Source organism: Amia ocellicauda, chromosome 11 (assembly GCF_036373705.1).
Source record: "Amia ocellicauda isolate fAmiCal2 chromosome 11, fAmiCal2.hap1, whole genome shotgun sequence".
Classification (NCBI taxonomy): Eukaryota; Metazoa; Chordata; class Actinopteri; order Amiiformes; family Amiidae; genus Amia; species Amia ocellicauda.
In genome coordinates, this window is record NC_089860.1 from 21,847,223 (window position 1) to 21,867,760 (window position 20,538).

General features: G+C 40.3%; 1 protein-coding gene across 1 annotated transcript in view; it reads right to left on the bottom strand.

Annotated features, from left to right (window-relative positions):
- Nucleotides 1-20,538, bottom strand: part of adamts2a (ADAM metallopeptidase with thrombospondin type 1 motif, 2a) — a 152,217-nt gene that overhangs the window by 6,809 nt on the left and 124,870 nt on the right. Inside the window, exons 5-20 of the mRNA XM_066716936.1 lie at nucleotides 17,637-17,720; nucleotides 14,590-14,746; nucleotides 13,522-13,627; nucleotides 13,050-13,193; nucleotides 12,717-12,849; nucleotides 10,601-10,714; nucleotides 9,316-9,461; nucleotides 8,645-8,820; nucleotides 7,194-7,327; nucleotides 6,044-6,167; nucleotides 3,799-3,879; nucleotides 3,098-3,261; nucleotides 2,729-2,891; nucleotides 893-1,025; nucleotides 391-598; nucleotides 116-245 (exon numbers count right to left, since the gene is read on the bottom strand). Coding sequence (XP_066573033.1) covers nucleotides 116-245; nucleotides 391-598; nucleotides 893-1,025; nucleotides 2,729-2,891; nucleotides 3,098-3,261; nucleotides 3,799-3,879; nucleotides 6,044-6,167; nucleotides 7,194-7,327; nucleotides 8,645-8,820; nucleotides 9,316-9,461; nucleotides 10,601-10,714; nucleotides 12,717-12,849; nucleotides 13,050-13,193; nucleotides 13,522-13,627; nucleotides 14,590-14,746; nucleotides 17,637-17,720 — 2,197 coding nt within the window. The remainder of the gene's footprint in view (nucleotides 1-115; nucleotides 246-390; nucleotides 599-892; nucleotides 1,026-2,728; nucleotides 2,892-3,097; nucleotides 3,262-3,798; nucleotides 3,880-6,043; nucleotides 6,168-7,193; nucleotides 7,328-8,644; nucleotides 8,821-9,315; nucleotides 9,462-10,600; nucleotides 10,715-12,716; nucleotides 12,850-13,049; nucleotides 13,194-13,521; nucleotides 13,628-14,589; nucleotides 14,747-17,636; nucleotides 17,721-20,538) is intronic.

The following is a 20,538-nucleotide window of genomic DNA, read 5'->3' on the forward strand; positions in this document are numbered from 1 at the left end:
GTCGTGATGGAGTTGAATACAGTTTAAATGGGAATATAATATTCAGGAATCTATTGAAAATAACCATACTACTACTAAGGTCAATTTACCGTGATCGGTATTACATAAGACTTACTGGAGCATGGAGGTAGTCTACACACACGGATTGCATCTGGTTTGGTGTCGGTGCAGAGGCCGATGGTGTTCTCACGGGTGTGGCACAGGACCTGTCTCTCCTGGGTCCCATTGGCACAGGTCACCGAGCACTGCAAGACAGGGGCATGTATTTGTATTTGGCATGTGGAATAAAGTTTGTCTTTAACCAGGGAAAAATCCAGAAAGAAGGGTTCCTGAGGACTGGACACAGAAAACCACCATGCGACAGGCTGGCTGAGTGGCACTGCCCCTCACCTGTGACCAGGGACCGACCCTCCACTGTGCGGGACACAGCTCTCGGTTGCAGGGCCGGCGGGACTCTGGCCGGTCGTCGTTGCAGTACTTGCTGTGGATGGAGCGGTTGGTGCCGTCGTGGAGGGGCTGAATGCAGCGCACCGTGCGAATCTGGTAGCCCGTCTTCCCACACGTCTTACTGCAGGCCTCCCACTCGCTCGTCACCCAGCTGCGCACACACAAATACCTCGTGAGCCACTCTGACACAACGCACTGCAGCGCTCACCTGCCTCTCTGACTGAAATCACTCACCCCATAGTGAATCGCACCAGTTGTTTAAATTCCGTGATGTGTTAGATTGTGCACAGTATTCATGAGTGCTCTGTGATGGTGTGCTTCACTTATTTCACTGATATTACAGTCTGGCATAATTAAACAGTTGGCACAGGTGTGTTACACTAGTATAACAATTGAAGAAGTGGCCATCTTTTTTAAACTTTAAACAAAATCCAATGTGTCTTACATGGGCTGAGAGCATTCTTTCAGGTTGCAGTCTCTGCTGATGGCTCGGAGCTTCTTGATGTTTTCACAGTAGGTGCGGTGAACCATCTTGCTGTCTGCTTTCCTTCTGCAGCCATATCTCGTATACTGCTTACCTTACAGATGACACAACCTGTTAGCAGTTAATTTGACTCTGCTCACACACATACACACCATGCACTTCTTACAAGGCCTGTCCACATTGGGACATTATTGTTAACACAAAACTACACTCATCCAACCCCCAGCAAGGGGATGTTTATGCATTTGGCTTAATGTGTCAATTAGGCACAGTTCAACTTTCTGCCAGCTATAGCCCTATAGGATATGACCTGCTTCAGTATATACAGGATATCCACGTATCAGAGTAAAGATTATTCAAATTACAAATTAATAAACCAGACTACTGGGTAGGTGTAGATTGTCAGGACTCCTGTATTATTTAAACAAATATATATATATATATACACTCACCTAATGGATTATTAGGAACACCATACTAATACTGTGTTTGACCCCCTTTCGCCTTCAGAACTGCCTTAATTCTACGTGGCATTGATTCAACAAGGTGCTGAAAGCATTCTTTAGAAATGTTGGCCCATATTGATAGGATAGCATCTTGCAGTTGATGGAGATTTGTGGGATGCACATCCAGGGCACGAAGCTCCCGTTCCACCACATCCCAAAGATGCTCTATTGGGTTGAGATCTGGTGACTGTGGGGGCCAGTTTAGTACAGTGAACTCATTGTCACGTTCAAGAAACCAATTTGAAATGATTCGACCTTTGTGACATGGTGCATTATCCTGCTGGAAGTAGCCATCAGAGGATGGGTACATGGTGGTCATAAAGGGATGGACATGGTCAGAAACAATGCTCAGGTAGGCCGTAGCATTTAAACGATGCCCAATTGGCACTAAGGGGCCTAAAGTGTGCCAAGAAAACATCCCCCACACCATTACACCACCACCACCAGCCTGCACAGTGGTAACAAGGCATGATGGATCCATGTTCTCATTCTGTTTACGCCAAATTCTGACTCTACCATCTGAATGTCTCAACAGAAATCGAGACTCATCAGACCAGGCGACATTTTTCCAGTCTTCAACTGTCCAATTTTGGTGAGCTTGTGCAAATTGTAGCCTCTTTTTCCTATTTGTAGTGGAGATGAGTGGTACCCGGTGGGGTCTTCTGCTGTTGTAGCCTATCCGCCTCAAGGTTGTACATGTTGTGGCTTCACAAATGCTTTGCTGCATACCTCGGTTGTAACGAGTGGTTATTTCAGTCAAAGTTGCTCTTCTATCAGCTTGAATCAGTCGGCCCATTCTCCTCTGACCTCTAGCATCAACAAGGCATTTTCGCCCACAGGACTGCCGCATACTGGATGTTTTTCCCTCTTCACACCATTCTTTGTAAACCCTAGAAATGGTTGTGCGTGAAAATCCCAGTAACTGAGCAGATTGTGAAATACTCAGACCGGCCCGTCTGGCACCAACAACCATGCCACGCTCAAAATTGCTTAAATCACCTTTCTTTCCCATTCAGACATTCAGTTTGGAGTTCAGGAGATTGTCTTGACCAGGACCACACCCCTAAATGCATTGAAGCAACTGCCATGTGATTGGTTGGTTAGATAATTGCATTAATGAGAAATTGAACAGGTGTTCCTAATAATCCTTTAGGTGAGTGTATATGAAATGTAAATGTATTAAATAAGACTTATGCAAAAAAAAAAAAAAATACATTTATTGAATCAATTGAATATTGTAAAATGAGATGTAACTCAAACATTGTTTTTAGGTGTATACACAAAAATGTACCTCCTCCACAAGGCTTTGAACAGTGGGACCATTTCTTCAAGGCCCACTCATAGTAGGAGGAATCGTCCTGGCCCACCTTGTTGTCATAGTCAGTTGATTGGAGGTCTTCGTGGATGATGTACTTGTATGATACTGTGACTTTGGAGTCTCCATGTGACCTAATCTGTGAATGAACCGAAATAACTGCCACTTCAGTATAAAGTCCAGTTATTTTTTCCTGTTATGGAAAGTCATATTAAACAATGATGGTTTGTTTCTACTGAATACAGGATGAACTGTCCCATTAATCATGCTTTGCTCGTTAACTTTAAGCATTGTTCACGTGAATGACTGCTTCAGACCCATGAAGAAGAACACCCGCTGTCTTACCATGATTACAACCCCATACTTCAGGGGCCCGTTGGTCTGAATGGTCTCTCGGTCGTCGTCATTTTGGTACTCCCACTCAACTCCTTTCTCGATGATTGTTCTAGACTCTGGAAACTCACCCTCTCCGTTCAGGAAGAAGTTCCCTGTGGCTTGATTCTTCAGAGCTGAAAATTAAATACACCTCCAGACATAACTTAATTTTAAACTGTGATGGATTTGGAAAGAATTATTAGGTTGGAAGAATGATCTGAAAGATGTTTTATATAGTGCTACTGCCATAACTTCTACCACTAATAATAAACAACTGGAAAACTTAATTGACAGGTAATTAGGTATGTATTAATAGTTTAATTGTTTTACCAGTGGAAGTTAGGATTTAGAATATACATCACCTAAAGTAAAGGAGTTCAAAGTTAAAAGCTCTTTGTAAAATGTCAGAACTGGAACAAAATAATCAATTGGCAACATTGTCATGAACGGGAATTGGGAAATTAATTTGCCCTAATAGATTATTTCACAGTAACGTAATGGTTTAAAATGCAGCTAGAATGCTGGAACAATTTGAATTCAAACAATTCATTTGGTTGTTTTAAGCTGGAATTTCATAATGACTATAATCATTTGAATAAATAAAATAAAACAAATAAAACTATACAATTATTTTGAGGATTTCAAAAATGTTTGTTTTTAGCAAGACGTACCCAGGATGTGTGGGGTGGCTTTAAATTCTTGGATAAGGAGGTGTCTTGCTCCTCTCTGGATTTCAATTATCTTAAGAAAACCTGGGACACATCAATACAAAAATATTATTTTAGATTACTAGAACACAATAAACATTATTTTTGACCACCACAAATGCATATTATGCCAGCAAATTCTTGTCAGTGTTTAAAAAAAAAAGTTAAATTATGTAAAGAGGACTTTATTATTATTACAATCCTGATAGTCTTTTAAAATGATTTACCTATGACTGGAAGAGATCTGGATCAATGACAGAGAGGGACAACCAGCCTCTTTTACTCATGTATTAATGTTTCTCTCTCTCTCTCTCTCTATATATATATATATATATATATATATATTAAAAAAACCTGTCTTTGGAATACCCGACTCTGGACTCAGAACCTTCCTTGCATTCCAAACAGACTCTTTCCACAGAGATCGCCAGGAATGTGGGGGAACGGACTCGGGCGTGCTCTATTCGACTGTGCTCTATACCCAGTCGGTCCTTGATCCAAGATTCTGTTTCAGTCTTTGTTTTTGTAAAAGCAGCCCCTCGTGATCAAGAGGGGAGCCATTTCCTCAAACAGCCTCACTTTCTTAAATCATTAGTTTATATAGGAGCACATCATTTCCTGGCTTAGCATGAAGAGAGTGAAGAATAAACTCACAGAGAAACTGAACAATTTGGGTCTAGCATGCCAGGCAATGCACACATCAGTAGTTCATTACGGGGCTGAGAGAATGAGCTTGATGCATAATCAGAAACTGACACAGATACAGACACATATATAAATATACATATTTCAACTCTGAAGCTAACAGTGGAAAACCTGCTCAAAGACTGACATGGGAGATGCTTTATGGTTGCAGGCTACAGTTGAATACTTTTTTTTTAAATAAATATATTACAATCGTTAACAATATTCCTCCTCTGTATAACCCAGTAATGGAGAATTTTGTAAACAAGCCGTCCATGATTAATGCCTGGATGCTTTGACACCTGTCAGATACACATCCAATATCTCTACTGATGCATAAACACTTGCTCCCACAGTATTGCAGTGCAGAAGGGATCATGTGTAGAAACATGTGATTTGCATCACATGGCTAACTGAAGTGCCAAATCGAATACAGGTGCCCGTGAAGGCACTATGCAGTGTACACCAGCTTTTAAGGTAGGCACTGGATAAACAGAACATGTCATCATAAGTTAAGGGAAATGATCCCTTCAGATTTTTTACCCTTTTTCGCAATTTCTGCCAGGAAATAATCAGCTAAATAAAAACCGATGAAATAAGTGAGTGAAGTCATATGAGGTCTGTCTCCGCTCATATGGAAGTCTTTTAAAACTGGCACCGTTAACCTGTTTTATAGTATCTTAATAAACACTTCAGGGAGCTGAATGCTAAAAAAACCTGTTGAATTTCTCCATTATTATAAAGGTTTAAAGCTGCCTATTTTATTGCCACGTGCTTGAATTAAGAAGCTGCTTATGTCACTTGCATTTTTCAGTCGTACTTTTTTGTTGTTATTTTCCATGTTCTTTAGTCTGTGTGTTGCTCTGGGGTTAATGGTTATATTTTAATCTGCCAAACTTTTTTTCAGAGATTGGTTCAGTTAATTAAAAAACTACCTGAAGGGATATGGCAATAGCGAATCACATACAATACAGAAAACAATCAAATGAAAAAAAAAAAATGCATATTACATAATCTAAATTTTTGTCAAAATAAATGGGTACTAAATTCATAAGAATTGTGCCATAGTTGTCTTTCCTACTCTTGTAATCTGAATGCAACTCAATGCAATAATCTTGATTATAATATCGATTGTACTCTATAAGTGTGTCTTAATTTGAAATTGCCATCATTAAGAACAGACGACTGAAGGAGCGGCTGCACTGCTTTCCTAAGACTCTAGACCACCAAATGTCCAGCCAATGTTTTTGTTTTGTTGGCCTTGTGTTCAGTCATCTGTACTTAATGATGGCCAAAGATCTCTCATTGAGAAAATATTTAGGCGAGCAAGGAAAAATGGAAAAGCAAATTACAGTGGTGTGGCACTACTAGAGTCCCCCAAGTTAAATGTGGCCTCAGGAAAAAATAGAAGGAAGGAAAATCACGTGGTGTAAACTTCTAGTAACAGATCTTACAGCTCAGGCATTTAAATGGCACTGAAGCAGCATTCACAAACACAGGATCTGGTACTGTAGCACACGCAAACCTTTTTTTTTAGCTCCTCGGGTGAAGTTGCCCTTCACAATCTTGCAGCTGGAGTTATCCCCTCCACAGATGCCACACTTGTCCTCCTGCTGCGTGGAGCCGATCACATAGTCACAGCCAACTTTCTGCAGAGACACACAGATCATAAGAGGGATGTCCAGAAAATCCAGCATGAGTATGTGAGCATTTAGTGTGCGCTGTAATCAGTCATGTATACTCAGGCAAAAAACACATTCACTAAAGATGTTTGATGTTGATGCTTGACAGTATTTGTCTGTCCTGTTTTGGATTTTGTCAGGAACACCAGTTTGGCAGTTTGAGGAAAAATTAAGTGTTAAATCTTTTTAACTGACTTATCTAGTGAAACAATAAATGTAATAACAATTCATAATTACAATTTCAAGTGATGGAAAAAATAAATGATTAAAGTAATTATACTCTTACATCTAACACACTGTCAAAAATCCTTGATGAATTCTCATGCTACGATTGTGAGAAATAATAGGCAAAAAATAAGAATAATCTACTAATATTACTTTCAAAAGTGCATGGTCAGTCAAATTGTTATACAAATCACACCATTAACTGTTGTTCCCATATGTCGCTTGTAGCATTACAGTTTAATCAAGAGAAAAATAATGGACCACACATTAAATATTAATAAAACACGTCACCTACAGCATTCTACTGTTACATTGGTTTATGCTCTGGCCAAACTGCCCAAAAAGTTGGATTTTTTTGTTTGTTATTTTTTGTAATGATCTGATCATTTTCAATACAGCTGTCACCTCCTCCTTTGAAGTCTATTCCAGTTTGCACTGATATGGACAGAAAGGAATGAAGTTCAGGCTTTGAAGTTTAAGTTAATTTTGTTGTTGTTGGAGTAGGGGGCAGGACAGGTGACCCAGGGGTAAAGATATATACATATATAAAAATTAATTAAAAGAATGAGAATATCTGATGGGGGAGGCAGGCCATGTTGCTATGGAAATTAGACATTTCCTGGATGCCTCAAAGTGTGGCCACTAATAACTAAGATGTTATATTCTTCTAGGATGATGTGAGTGGAATACTGTATAGATCATAGGGGGCCACTGTGAGTACCTTTGCAAAACAGCAGACAAGGAAAACTCCTGTAGATTGCTACTCACCACACAATCCCCTCGCACACAGATGCTGTATGGGTCTTTATAGGAACAGCGTGTCCCATCATGCACCATTCTTTTCATGTACACAACATCTCTGGTATCTTTTGACTGGCAGTGCAGGCGGCACCTGTCTTTGGCTGGAGAAGGGATAAAAAAAACATTCAGTGTATTCAGGGTGACCAGCAAACTGATACATCTCCTCTGAGTTTCCTGATTTATACAGCCAGCGCTCAATGTCTCACCAATATCTGCTCATTATGCTCACAGAGGGAAAGAAGTTTGACTGTCAGATTCCTACTCAGGCATAAAAACTAGGAGAAAAAACCCCATCTGATTCTCTACAGTACAAAGAAAAAAAGAGGAAGGTCACCAGATGGAGAATCAGTCAGCTTAGGCACAGTGTCAACTGACAGAGAATATGGAGTTAAGATTAATTTTAAGACTGGGGGCATGTGGTATCATAATTAGAGAAGCAGCCAAGACAGATGTTCTCCTTGGAATCTAAAATCGGCTCATCAGCTGCAACCAGGTGAAAGTTTCAAGTCCAGGTCTGTGTTAGAGCCTTTACCGGATTAGTGTTTACAAACTTCCAATGTATCAATAAATGGATGCACTAAAACTCAAATTAGTAACATTTCCATTTTAAATGACATCTTAGCACATAAAAAGGAGAGTTTGTTTTCAGCCAAATCAGCCTAAACTGAGACTATACAATATGAAATGCACGGTATGTCGGAGTCGAAAGATGCAGCTTTGGGAGGGCCCTGACTGTGGGGCTTTGTACAGTCATAAATTCATATTGTACAATTTTGGTACAGTTTCAAATTCAAATGATGTAATACAGTTTAGCCCATAACATGGAAACCAGATACCTAATTTCTCTGATTTAATTTCCATTTACTCTTATTCAAACCAGAAGTCCAGTCCTAAAGGGAGTCCATTTTGAGAATCATCTTAAAACACCAACAACTTAAGAGCTGGAAGACACCCCCCCAAAAACAAAAAAAAGTTCAATTTAGCAGAAAATTAATCAAGTGAAAGAATGAAAGGGCTCAGGATGCAAGAGAAACCAAAAGACAGATTTTGCTGCCAGCATTCACTGGCTAAAGCCTGGAAAATCAAAGCCAAACAGAGAGACAAAAATGCAAATTGTAATGTTGACTGAGAATAGAGCTGGACACCCCTTATGTGTTACTGTAGTACAGGGGTAGCTAATCCTGGTCCTGGAGAGCCACAGGGCCTTCAGGTTTTTGTTCTATCCAGATCGTTAACTGCTTAATTGAGCTAAATGTCCCGTGTTCAAGGTATCCAATGATTATTGATTTAGAGGGACCTGGAAAACCTGCAGGATTGCGGCTCTCCAGGAACAGGGTTAGCCACCTCTGCTGTAGTAGAAGAAGAAGACGACAGAGTTAAGACAGGGGATTCCAGTGTTTTGTCCCTGGCATACGTACGTTCGGGGTGCTCATAAGGCAGCCAGTTGTGCTTGGAGTTCTGATACTCAAAGATGGGGTCCCATTGTTTGCACTGCTGCTCCCTGAAGTCATCGAAGAGATCAGCACATTCCTCCGTGTTGCACAGCTGAATTTCATGGGTTGGTCCGTAGCAGGTGCGGCCACCATTGGCTGGCCTACAGGGGAACCCAAAATGTTTGCACGTGTCAACATTCAGCTCCACTTACTGCCACAACTCCCAATGTATGCTCATGATTTAACACTTGTATAAACTCCTGAAATTATAATGAGCTGACTAGTCTGGTTATAGTAAAGCAGTACTTAGTGTGCACTGTTTTTAGGGATGGATTATACCAAATCCTTTATAATGATTATTATGATGAATACATCTTATTAGATGCTTGCATGTGAAATAGGTACTCGTTAGCTAGAAATGTTGCAGTGAATGTTCTTCACGACTGTTATTCTTTCCAGTTGATTGTTGAGTAGCTCAGGCAGGAATGAATACCATGACATATCTGTTAATAATAGCTTCTGTATTTGTTTTGGAGCTGATAAGAGTGTGCGGTTCTCTCTCTATATTTTGCTTTTCTTAATCTGTATTACTTCGATTTTGGCCGCATTAAACCCCAGGCTGATTCCCAACAAGATGGCAGACCCTGCGTACTCACAGCGGGTTATCGCACTGACGGGTCCGGAAGCGCACGCCACCCCCGCAGGTTCTGGAACAGGAGCCAAACTTGCTCCACATGCCCCAGTTCCCATCCTGCTTCAGTATGTCGGGAGTCAGCCATATGCAATGACCTTTAAAACAGTGCTGAAAGACACAGGGGCTTCACTGAACACTTGGCCGTCACAGCTTTAGAAAACGAGAAACTGGTTGACTAAGACAGTGATTTATTTTGATTTTCTCTTGTCAGCCTGTCACCCACCTTTCTCCATACGAGTCCCTTTCACCACTTCTCTTGTGGAAGAGAGAGAATTATTCACGAGGCTATGTATGCATTTCCTCCCAGATTTCATTTGCGGTTCTTAAGCTGCAGCCTTCAGCTCTTTATAAAGAACGGTGAGAAATGATTCAATATTGTGTTTTGAGGTACATACACAGGACAGCCTCCCCAAAGGGACTGAAATAAACTGAAATGCATTAAACATGTTCACTGTATTTTTATTTTTAACAGGTTAAATTCTTGCTAGATAGTTTGTTGTGCAGAGGTTCACTGGGAATGGTTCAATCTGAGAAGCCTTACTGAAAAAACACATGCCCCGAATTAGCTGTTGTTTTGGCTTTGATTCTGGGTGCGTTGTTTTGATTAGATGTGACAAGACCTTTAAAGTTCACGTGGTCTCTGGAGGCTTAATGTAGGGACTGGATTTGGTGAGTTTCAATTTGCTCAGTTGAAACAGAACAGTGTTATGAGGAAATGTCTATATGGTTTAGATATCTGGGAGACATCATTCCTTAGAATCCTCCCTCTATTATTGGTCTCCCTGTTTTCCTGCGCTACTATGGCAACAGTGAAATCTGGCAAATTCATTAGTGGGACAAGGTTAATACATGTAGGCTATAGTGCTAATTAGATAAATACATACATTTCAAAACCTTCATTCGCATTGTAAATCACTTGGATTTCTTTCTCTTTAGTCATGGAAACAGCATATTGAGAATCTGTAGGATTGGTAGGCGGTTACAACAGTTCCTATGTTATTGCAAGAATGAAAGGCCTTGATATCTCCCTTCAATATTATTACATCTGGCAATGGGAAACCGGCATACTGGATATATATTGCTTGGCAGATAGCAGTAATGCGAGATGCTTCATTTATTTTGCTAGTTTTGTTCTTTAAATACATTTTGTTCTTTAAATCTAGTTAAATGTCTACCCCTTGTATGTCTCGTCATGATCTTGACCAATCTACATGAATTCTTGACTTGGCATTGTAATGGGGGCCTACCTTCCCAGGAGCACACAGCGTCCCGTCTATTGGTGGCCCCTTCTTGGTCTTACAGAAGAATGGGTTGTCTGGGTGACTGCACCACAGCTGCTTGCAAGGATCAAAAGTCCGGTACTGAAAAAATACAGACATCCTTATCCTTAAATACGTACCAAATCTCAACAAGTAAGGCAAGTGTTACAAAACCCGCTTAAAATGGAAAATGAACACCTGCTGGACACAGAGAATATAGTTCATAGACTGAACAGATATGGAGAACCACACTGACGATTCATTCATTTCATTTACAGCTTACACAGCTTGCTTTCCAATAATTACGAACACAAAGCGATGGCATGCAAAACGTCTGTCAAGGCAGTACTCACACAGCTTTTTATTAAAGGCTATAAAATTCTCTTGGTAAAAATGGGGTTTACTGACACGTGTATAATACAATGGAAATTGTGGAGATTAAGAAGTTTAATAAATTAAGAAGGGGAACCACTTACCGTAGGCTCGTGTTTTGAAAGGATCACTGCTAATAAAATGTAACCAGGTCTACGTTGTCAAACCTTGTAGCAGACTTGGTATTTGCCAATTGTTTGCTTTACAAACACGAATCGAGGTTTCAAGGGAAGTAATCAAACTGTATTGCAGAATACTAAAAGAAACAGAGGACCATGTTCACAAATATAATAATTTGTTGTACAGCTATTTCATATAGACAAAAAAGGCAGATTCGACTCAATTTGTGGGTATTCATCTCATGTTTAACAATAAAAATCGCTTGTATTTTTGGGAAAACAAAAACGAAAAACTAAAAGGCGTTGTCAATACGAGAGAGGTCAATTTTTGAATTTGTCCCACTGACTGGAAACAAAGGTATAACACAAGAAACCTAATGCCAGTTTGCTGCCAGACCACATTACTCTTTTAGCATTCTGCAGACTTTATATTAACATATGACAATGAGAGAAATTAAAATAAAATAAAATAAAAGTAATAAAAATATGCTGCCACATTGTTGCCATAGTAATTCCTTACCTGTGATGCTGCCTGGCCCACCCTTTGCAGCTAAGGAAATGGTTTGACAAGACAATAAAGTATAGCACTCCAATGGGCATTTTGTGCAAGTCAATAAAGGAAGTTATTTTCATCAAAATGGGAGCTTATGCTTGCATTGCCGTACCTTTATGACAGAAATCTCTGTGTGATACAGTGGTATACTGCCAGGCCAGCGGCTATATTCTTGTTTTAATTGTTTTTTAATTCCATACCAATATCAATATATCTTGTTTAGGAGCTCTGATTCTGGAGGTTGAATAAATTGAGATAAATTTAGTGCCATAAAAAAACAAGGAAGAAGAATTAGAAGCAATTAGAACTGCCAATTGAGCAGAACATGGTGGTTGTTATTGCCTGGAACTGAAAATTCAGTTGTTTTCCTCATTAAGGGATAATATTTTGACTGGGTAATTAGAAGTCCAGATCAGAAGTCGATGGACCCCAGGGAATCCAAGCACCTTGTTCAGAATCACGGATTATCTCAATTAAATGTCTGCATTACATTTTCAGTGACTGTGCTGTATAAGGAATTATTTGTGTGGTTTATTGTGTACTTGTTCCACGTTTCACCGAATACAATGTGTGTATGCAACAATGTCCTAACTAGGCTGTCGCTGTGCTGGCACGGGGATTCAGTTTGGTTGAACAAGATTCGAATCAGGTTGCTCAGCATCAGAGACTTTCCATTCTGGATTTCCCAAGCGAAGCAAATGAGAAGTGAGAATGCAAATCAAGTCAGATACAAGACATTGTTGTTACAGTTTCTGGACAGTACAGTTGCACCCAAATCTTCCTCAGAGTAACCTGGGACAAAAGGACAATGGGGAAATGTACTGCTATTTATTTGGGTGCTTGGCCTGAGTAGTATGACCAGGCAAGTTTTTGGTTGTAATCTTCCTGCTTTTATGTTTTTTGCACAATGGTAAAGAGCCTGTTGGTCTTGTTTACCTGCCAGATTGAGGAGGTATAGTCTTTTTTCTTTTATGTCTACATGGATTAAATGGCTTTTTTTTTTCCCCGAACCCAAAGCCTCTGCAGAGGATCAAAGAGTATAGAGACACAGGACACTTACTGCTGTACACATCATGTACCCGATGCCGAAGTCGAAGCGGCACTGCTCGTTCATGGAGTAATGAATGCCAGGGAGCCGGGGGAGGGAAGGCCAGTCGTGGTCGAAAGGGTCATCGCGGAGACAGTCGTAAGAGCTGCAACGAAAACAGACATTTCCTCCTATCATAGCTGTGGTGTGGAGTGGGTTTTCCATCGTAGGGAAAAAAGAGTAGATGATTAACCAGGACACAGAGCTTTAAATAGTTGGTGGTAATATATGCTATATGGGAATCATTTTACGGAGATGTTTCGAGGTTCACAGGGACTAGTGGTAATTTCAGGAAAAATCACTCACTGCAGGTATCGGCTCAGCTCCTGCTGGCTGCAGCGAGACCAGTGGAAGCGATGGAAGGCAGCTTGCACCAGCGGGGCCATGATGCTCCCCATCTGCACCTCGTCCCCACACCGGTTCCCCTGTCCGTCGTGCTCCATCCCCAGCCTGAGAGACCCGGGACACAAAATGGGGACCACTTCACATCCTTTGCGTCTGCGATTTCTTTCTTTTTCCTACTTATGAAACGGCTTCTTAAATGTGTTGTGTGAGGTGCACACGTGGCCAGGGCACACTGAATTACCCCCTACCCCCGCAAAATTCTCTCCTGGTTTCCAATGTGTGTGAAGAATCTGCACAAAATAACATAGTTGACAGCAGGGTCACACAGACTGGCGAGTTCATCAGAAACACCTCTGCTGTCACCCCAGTGAAGGAGGAGGAAGTGGGCTGTCCTTTTCTAGGGGTTGTGTATTGGCCGGGGCCGAGTACTCACACGTGACCGGTCTCATGGGCCACCACGAAGGCTGAGGAGAAGCCGTCCTCGTGGTTCAGGGTGCAGCTGCGGACAGGGTGGCACATCCCGGTCACAGGGGCGTAGCCTGGGCACAGAAACACAAAACTTGCGTACATTAATTTCATAGCACATGGAAAGAAAAAATATAATAATACAAATAATAACAATACATTCATTACATTTTATGTGGTGGGGACAAAGAGGAGCTAAAAGGAGTTTAAATTATCTAATTTAAAAGAAATGTGTTAAACACGGACTGGATAGAACAGGTTTTGTACAGCTCCCTGAAACAGGCTGGCAAGGGTTTGTGTTTTTGTTTGTTTGTTTTTACAAACTTGTATTAATAGACATCCCATGTGGTTTTCACAAAGCTATCTCCTCTTGTCTTGTCAGCATGGATTTTCCTAAAAACAATAATAAATAAATAATAAAAAAGGAGGCTTGTCACACACCCACTGCAATAAACTGAACCAAAACAATGTTTTCAACTCGTCTGTCTGGGCATGCCTGCAAGGCACAACTCCAACATGCCGTGCACAGTTGACTGGCTCAATTTTCTCAACATCTTTTTCTTAACACACACTGTCAGTTTAGAGTGATGTGGATCTCCACAGAGTGAATATTTCACTGTGCAGGTTACATTTTCTTGCTGTTGTGTTAAATTTATTGGGGCCCCTTTCTGATCAAAATGTCACAAGACATGTAGAAATACACTTAGACACAAAGTTCCCAAAGGGTGAGGTAAATGCAGCTTTCCAATTTATATTTTTATACTGGAAATACTGGGTTAAAAAACACCTAACTGTGTTCTACATCACTGTCTGATCATTTAGTCTTCTTGACACAGCCCGGTAGCGATTTTGGCTATGTTTTCAATATTGATTCCCAACAGGATTTATTTATTTATTCTTTTGCTTATGTCTTGTACTCTCACTGATGGATCCTTTTAGAATTGATGGTGAAAACACACTTCAACACGGGTTCGACACTAATTTCATGCATGAACACACGACCAACCGAACTGACATCCTGTGTGACGTATGTTACCTTGCATGCCAGTAGGTCCAAATTCCTGTCTTGTTAGGAATATGGCGTGGTCGTGGTATTCTGCGTCCCCGCTGTCCTCTTTCTGCTGTAAGAAAGCCCAGCGGCACACGTTCTCCAGACTCTGGGAAGGATTCCCCACTTCTATCAGACTCATGGACTTCATCAAAAAGAAACAGGAAGAAAACAATTGACATACACACTTACATAAACACACACATGCGCACACACATATAAAAACTACATTCTTAGTTTCTGAAGTTACTCACTTGGTCTAATTATTCAGTTAATTAGGGAAATAAATATCTTTCTACAAGGCCTCAAAATTTTTTATAAAGGTAACTGCCTGGAATCCAAATAACTTTGAAAATCCTTCAGATGTGTAACTGAGAGCCTGTAATGAACACCAGATAACCCTGTGGTCCAGCAGGACTGCAGTTTGATAGCCCTGATCTGCATGTTGTACAACAAGCTGAATGAAGATCAGTCTGAAAAATCTGAGTGCTTTTCAATCGCCCTGTTAAACTGGATCCCATTGTTTTCCTATTTCCACCCTGCTAAACCCCAGAGTAATGCAGTTTTCTCAGCTGGCACTCTGGGGGATGTGCTCAGTGCGTGTCCTAATGAGACGCCCACTGGACTTGGCTGAGAACCCGGCAGAAGTCCTGCAGGCTGTCGGGCTGCTTGTGAGCTGTAGCCCTGCCGATCCGCAGTTTATTTTTCAACCATCAAAAGGTTGGCATCAACAAGAAAGAACAAGAATTTGCCTCCCTACAGGATGGCCTCATTTGAAATTTCAAAGACCTTTTTATTTCCATATAACACGTACAAATATTTAATAATATGTTCTGTATACTGTGCACTGAATTTAGTAAAGGGTCTAAAGAATAAAATAGTTAAAAGAAGTCCTTGATTATGCATGCATACGGCAGCCAAGAGTTTCCTCTCGAAGCAGCGACAGAGCAAACTGCGACAGGAGGAAGTGACAGGCTCGCTCTCTGCCAGACTGCCTCGGCAGGCTCCACACAAGCTTGCATTGCTGTCAGGCCCATATCTCCTGCCACAAAAAGGCTCAAGCTGTCAGTATTCTTTTAGTTTAGTAATCTCTCAATTAGCTTTGTACTGGATGTCAGTAAAGCCGCATGAGCTCCTTTGTTGGGTAGCACAAAGCCACGGCAAGCCGCTCAAACAAACAGTAACAGCAGATACAGCCAGTTTAACATTTAATCATGGAGTCTTTTTATTGTTTTTTTGTTTTTTAGGTCTTTTCATTTGTCTGCCTTATTACTAAAATGCTCCTTTTCGATTCCGTTGCTGCTACTCACAAAGTGAAGTATGGGAAAAAGAAAAGAAAGTTCATGTGCGGGACATGAAAATCGAGAACTGTGCTGGGAATCAACAAGAGCTATTTTCCAGATGGCTCCATCGTGTGTAAACTATGGATACTTCTCAGATGCAAAGGATAGCTAATCTGTTCCTTACAGTGCTGGCAGAGGCTGTGTATATTCAGAAGCACAGGAATAAAGCTCAGCCAGTGTACAGGGTTTACCAACTCTTATTCAAACTGATAACATTTCTGCTGTCTGTCAGATCTCAGTGCAGTGAATACAGGTGAGCCATGCAATGTACACTTATGTAATTGAGATTGATGTAAACTAGGGTAAAAAAAAAACTTCTGCTTTGTTGATAATGTAATTTCTCATTAATTTAGTTGACACTTCTATACCTGTGCTAGATTTACTAACTCCAAAAGAAAACGCCTTTCTAAATAATATTACACAATAAAATACACAGTAAGTTCAGTAATATAACCTAGCAAAAATGGGGTTCAATACATTTGACTACTCTTTTAAATGCTACACAATGTTTGTTTAAAGAGAGGAAAGTCATTTTATTATACTTTACTTCTCAAGTGTGTGAAGTCAGGACTGAGTATAAGAAGTATTTAACAATCTGTAAAAGTGTATTAAAAAAATAAGTAAATTCATAGTTTAAATGCTGAATCTCTCAGATCATTCAATAAGCATCTTTAAGGGGGTTTCTTAATTAAGCTACTAACACCTGGATGTCCAAACTGTAATTAAACTCCTACATATCTGTATTATTTCTAATGTTCAACTGTTCGTTTAACAGGTTCCAGAGCAATACCTGTACCGACACAATCCTGCCAGTAGGTGGTGCCCTTGCAATGACAAGCACCTGCAAACGAATAGCTGTCAGACTTCACTGCAGCTCTGTGGCCCATGCGCTTCGAGCTGCTGTGTATAATAGCTTACTTTCCTGCAGCCAGCATAATTAAGACAGGGTTAGTGGATCTAGGGCATGTCATAGAACAGATGTGCAGAAACTATGTGATGTAAAAATGATGTAAAGGTGTACAGGGTTATGCACAGCTAATTAGAAACCAGTTGGCTGAGGGTGTCATTGTCAAATTAATTGTCAATGATGGACAGCCACATCCCCCTTGAATGCAAATGCAGTAGACAAACTCCTGGATTGCTGGTATCCTCGTGTAAATACACTTACAGGCTCATCTATACTGCATTTCACTTAGCTGGGTTTAAAACATGGCAAAAAATGTCGGTTGGCAGAAGAAGTAGCTAACACATTTAAATGGTTACAGCAATCTTTTTTTAGCTAAAGATGTCTAAAAATATATTCTTCTGCTATGGGAAAGAGATACTAGTTTTCATTTTGCACTTTTCCCAGAACAGAAATATGGGAGAAAATTCTGTACTATAGAAAAAAATTGGTTTCCAAAATGAATACACGTTTACTTTTATTTTATGAAATGTTGCTTGCATTTCTATGTGAGACTGGGAACCTACAGTGACGGTTCAGGGATTTCAACTGTGAAGTGTTTTGTTTCGGCTTTAAATAAGATACATGGGTGTGTCTCATAGTGACAATAATGTATGAGAATTGTTCCATCCATATGTAAATGATTCCCTATGTAACTTAGTGGATCCTATTGTTGTACCCATGGCATACAATTTAGGTATAGACTGCTATAGTGTGATTGCTGAAACGGGAGAGCTCAACTGACCTACCTTTCCATAGCCGAGCATTATTATCCTCACAAGGACCACATTGATACGGGCTCCCAGAGACTCGTCATGGTAAATCTCATTGACCTAGAGAGACAAAAAAAAAAAAGGAGTGGACCGTTAATAAACCAGGAACTCTTGCTGCCCATTTTCAACATATCTCACTAACTCTAAATCAGAGATCTTTGCATTGCATTGGTATTATATTTATTATTTCTTTATTCAAATGCACAATTATTTAAATGTACTGAAAACAAGAATAAAATAAACAAACACACAAATAAATAAATTGCTACTTTTTACATCTAAGTCAAGATGCAAGTCTGTATCCACGCTGAGACAACTGCCTTCCATGGAATGAATGCGTTAAACCAAAACACTTGAACGCATCACATGCACAACCTATTAATAGTGCATTTTGGTATAGAAATACTCTACATGAGTGCTGACAAATTCTTCACCATCTGGAGACAAGAACGATAAAGATCTCAAGTGGTAACAAGAGAGGCAACCAGAGCCATCCTACCACAACCCCAAGAGAACCACGGCTGAAATCAAAAGAGATCAGCGATGATTCATAAATGAGGTCGGACATAACAACCAGTGTGTCAAAAGACCTCGGCCTAGTACGATTCCGGCTTGTAAGTGTATTGAGTCTTGCTGACATCTTGGGAACTGTGACCATCAAACCATGCTATCAGCTCCAATGTCATTCATGTTGAATCCATGAAAGCCTAATTTCTTGGTCTGTTTTCTGTTTGGCCCTTTCAGTGGAGAGGCTCAGTGTCAGTGTGCTCCCGAGAGATCAAACGAGCAGTGGAAGTCCTCGGTCTCACAGCAGTTCAATCAGCCAATCAGATTGTTAAGGGGAACACTTACAGCCTTGTAATTTGCTCAGTTTAGGCCTGACTTTTTAAACGCTTTAACACCCATGAGTCATTTTTTGTTTTTATCCACTATTATTATTTTCTTCCTACTCTGCAGCCTTAAATCTTCATTTGTTTGATATTATTTACATACACAATCTTCAAGTTGTTTATTTTCTTTCAAATAAACAGTTGTTTCCCCCCTTGAATTCTGTGAAGCCGGAGTCTATCTGTGACACCTTGCACAGCGCCACATGCTGTTATGTCAACTCTCCAATGCCAGCAGAGCACAATTTCATAAATGAGTTGAATGTCTTTCATCCTCAACAACAGAAATATTTAAATCACATCCAAGCCTCTTGCAAAACCCTGGAGCAGGTTCCCAAGGTAATGGAGCCAAGGGTGCAGTAGAATTTAAAGTCAATAAAACATTGAGAGGTTTCTTTCGCTGTGTTTCCCCTCTAAGTGCATTCCTCTCCGATCAGATGGAGTAGCGGCAATTGCCAAGCAAAGCAAGCAAATAATAAGGAGGATTAAAAAGATGATCCAAAAGTAATAAAGGGATAATTTTCACAGGTTGATCTGCGTCTGAAATGGAAGCAAAGTAATGGACAGTTGGTTTAGCATAAATTACGAAGGACAGAACACAAGTATTAGCTAATATTCCTTCATGCAAATTACCCTAACATGAAAATCTCAATCATAGCTGCACTTTTGATAAATGTATGAAAACTCCATACACACTGAAACTATCAAATATAAGTACTATTTCTAATATTACTAATTTATTTTCCCTCACAATTATCCAGAACAGGCATTTAATCTTACTTAAGGGGATAAAGATGAATCTATGTTTTTGCTTATGATGAGCTAGAATCCTAAGGAATACATTTTCTTTAACTGCTGTCATTTGCTTGCCATTGCACCATGCCCTCCATTCACTGGTCAATCATCGCAACAATACAAACTGCAATCTGCCTTCATTACTACACCTAACCCCCCAAGAGGAGTCTGACACCCTCCCTTCCTCGTTTCTTTTATAACAATGGCTTTTGCCTCACCATTTGTTTACCAGATGAACAGTGTTTTAAAAACTGGGGGAATACAAAAGAGAGCAATAAAATAAAACAAAATTCAAATGAAGTGGCGACAAGAATAAGTAGACAAATTGATACTGAGTTCAGACAAGTTGTCCTCGGTTTTTTTTCTTTTTTAATGAGGACCCGGTGTAAACAAAATGGAAATAATGAGATTTAGAAAAAGGGACGAAGAGTGCCAATCGCAGACCTGCCTGGCTGAACTTCTCTCAGCTTCTGAAAGGATCTTAGTCTCCGTCGCAAAGCACGGCTGTTTTTTTTTTCCTTATGTACTGCCACCAGTTGCTAGGCAACCTCAAAACTTCAGTGGGAACAGGAGCGTGTTGCTGAGACACCTCCATCTGTACAGCTTGTCTGACAGGCCTCACACTGAGAGGCTCATACCTGTAACTCCACTGCTGGAGCCCAGCAGAGCCCCCAGAAAACACTTGAAATCCTCATTATCGTTGTTTTTAATAATATCCCCCTCCCCCTTCTCCAGCTTGAGATAAAACTTAAAAGCTGTCAAAAATACATTTCCTGACTGGTTTCACTGGGGATTTCTGATTAAATGTGTTAACCCATTTCCCACCAAGGTTAAAAAAAAAGTACAGATGTTACAGTATCAACAGTTTTAATTAAAAAATATTTATTTTTTTGGTTTTAGTAATTATTATGGATGATTCTCCGTTTCTCTAGCCTGTCGTTGGGAGCAGTGACTGCCCCATTTCCTACAAAACACACCACTACACAAGTTAAAATGAAAACCAGGCTTAGAACTAGACTACAAAAAGTGACCTCATCTCGTCTGTTGTTTCACCTGAACAATGATCTCGGGACTGAATGGTTTATAGCGTTGATTTATGTGCACATGACTTGCATGCATGTGTGTGTTTACCCTAAACCTACCCCAAACACGTGTGCTGCGTACACACCTTCACTTTCCCAGCATTTCCCCTTCCA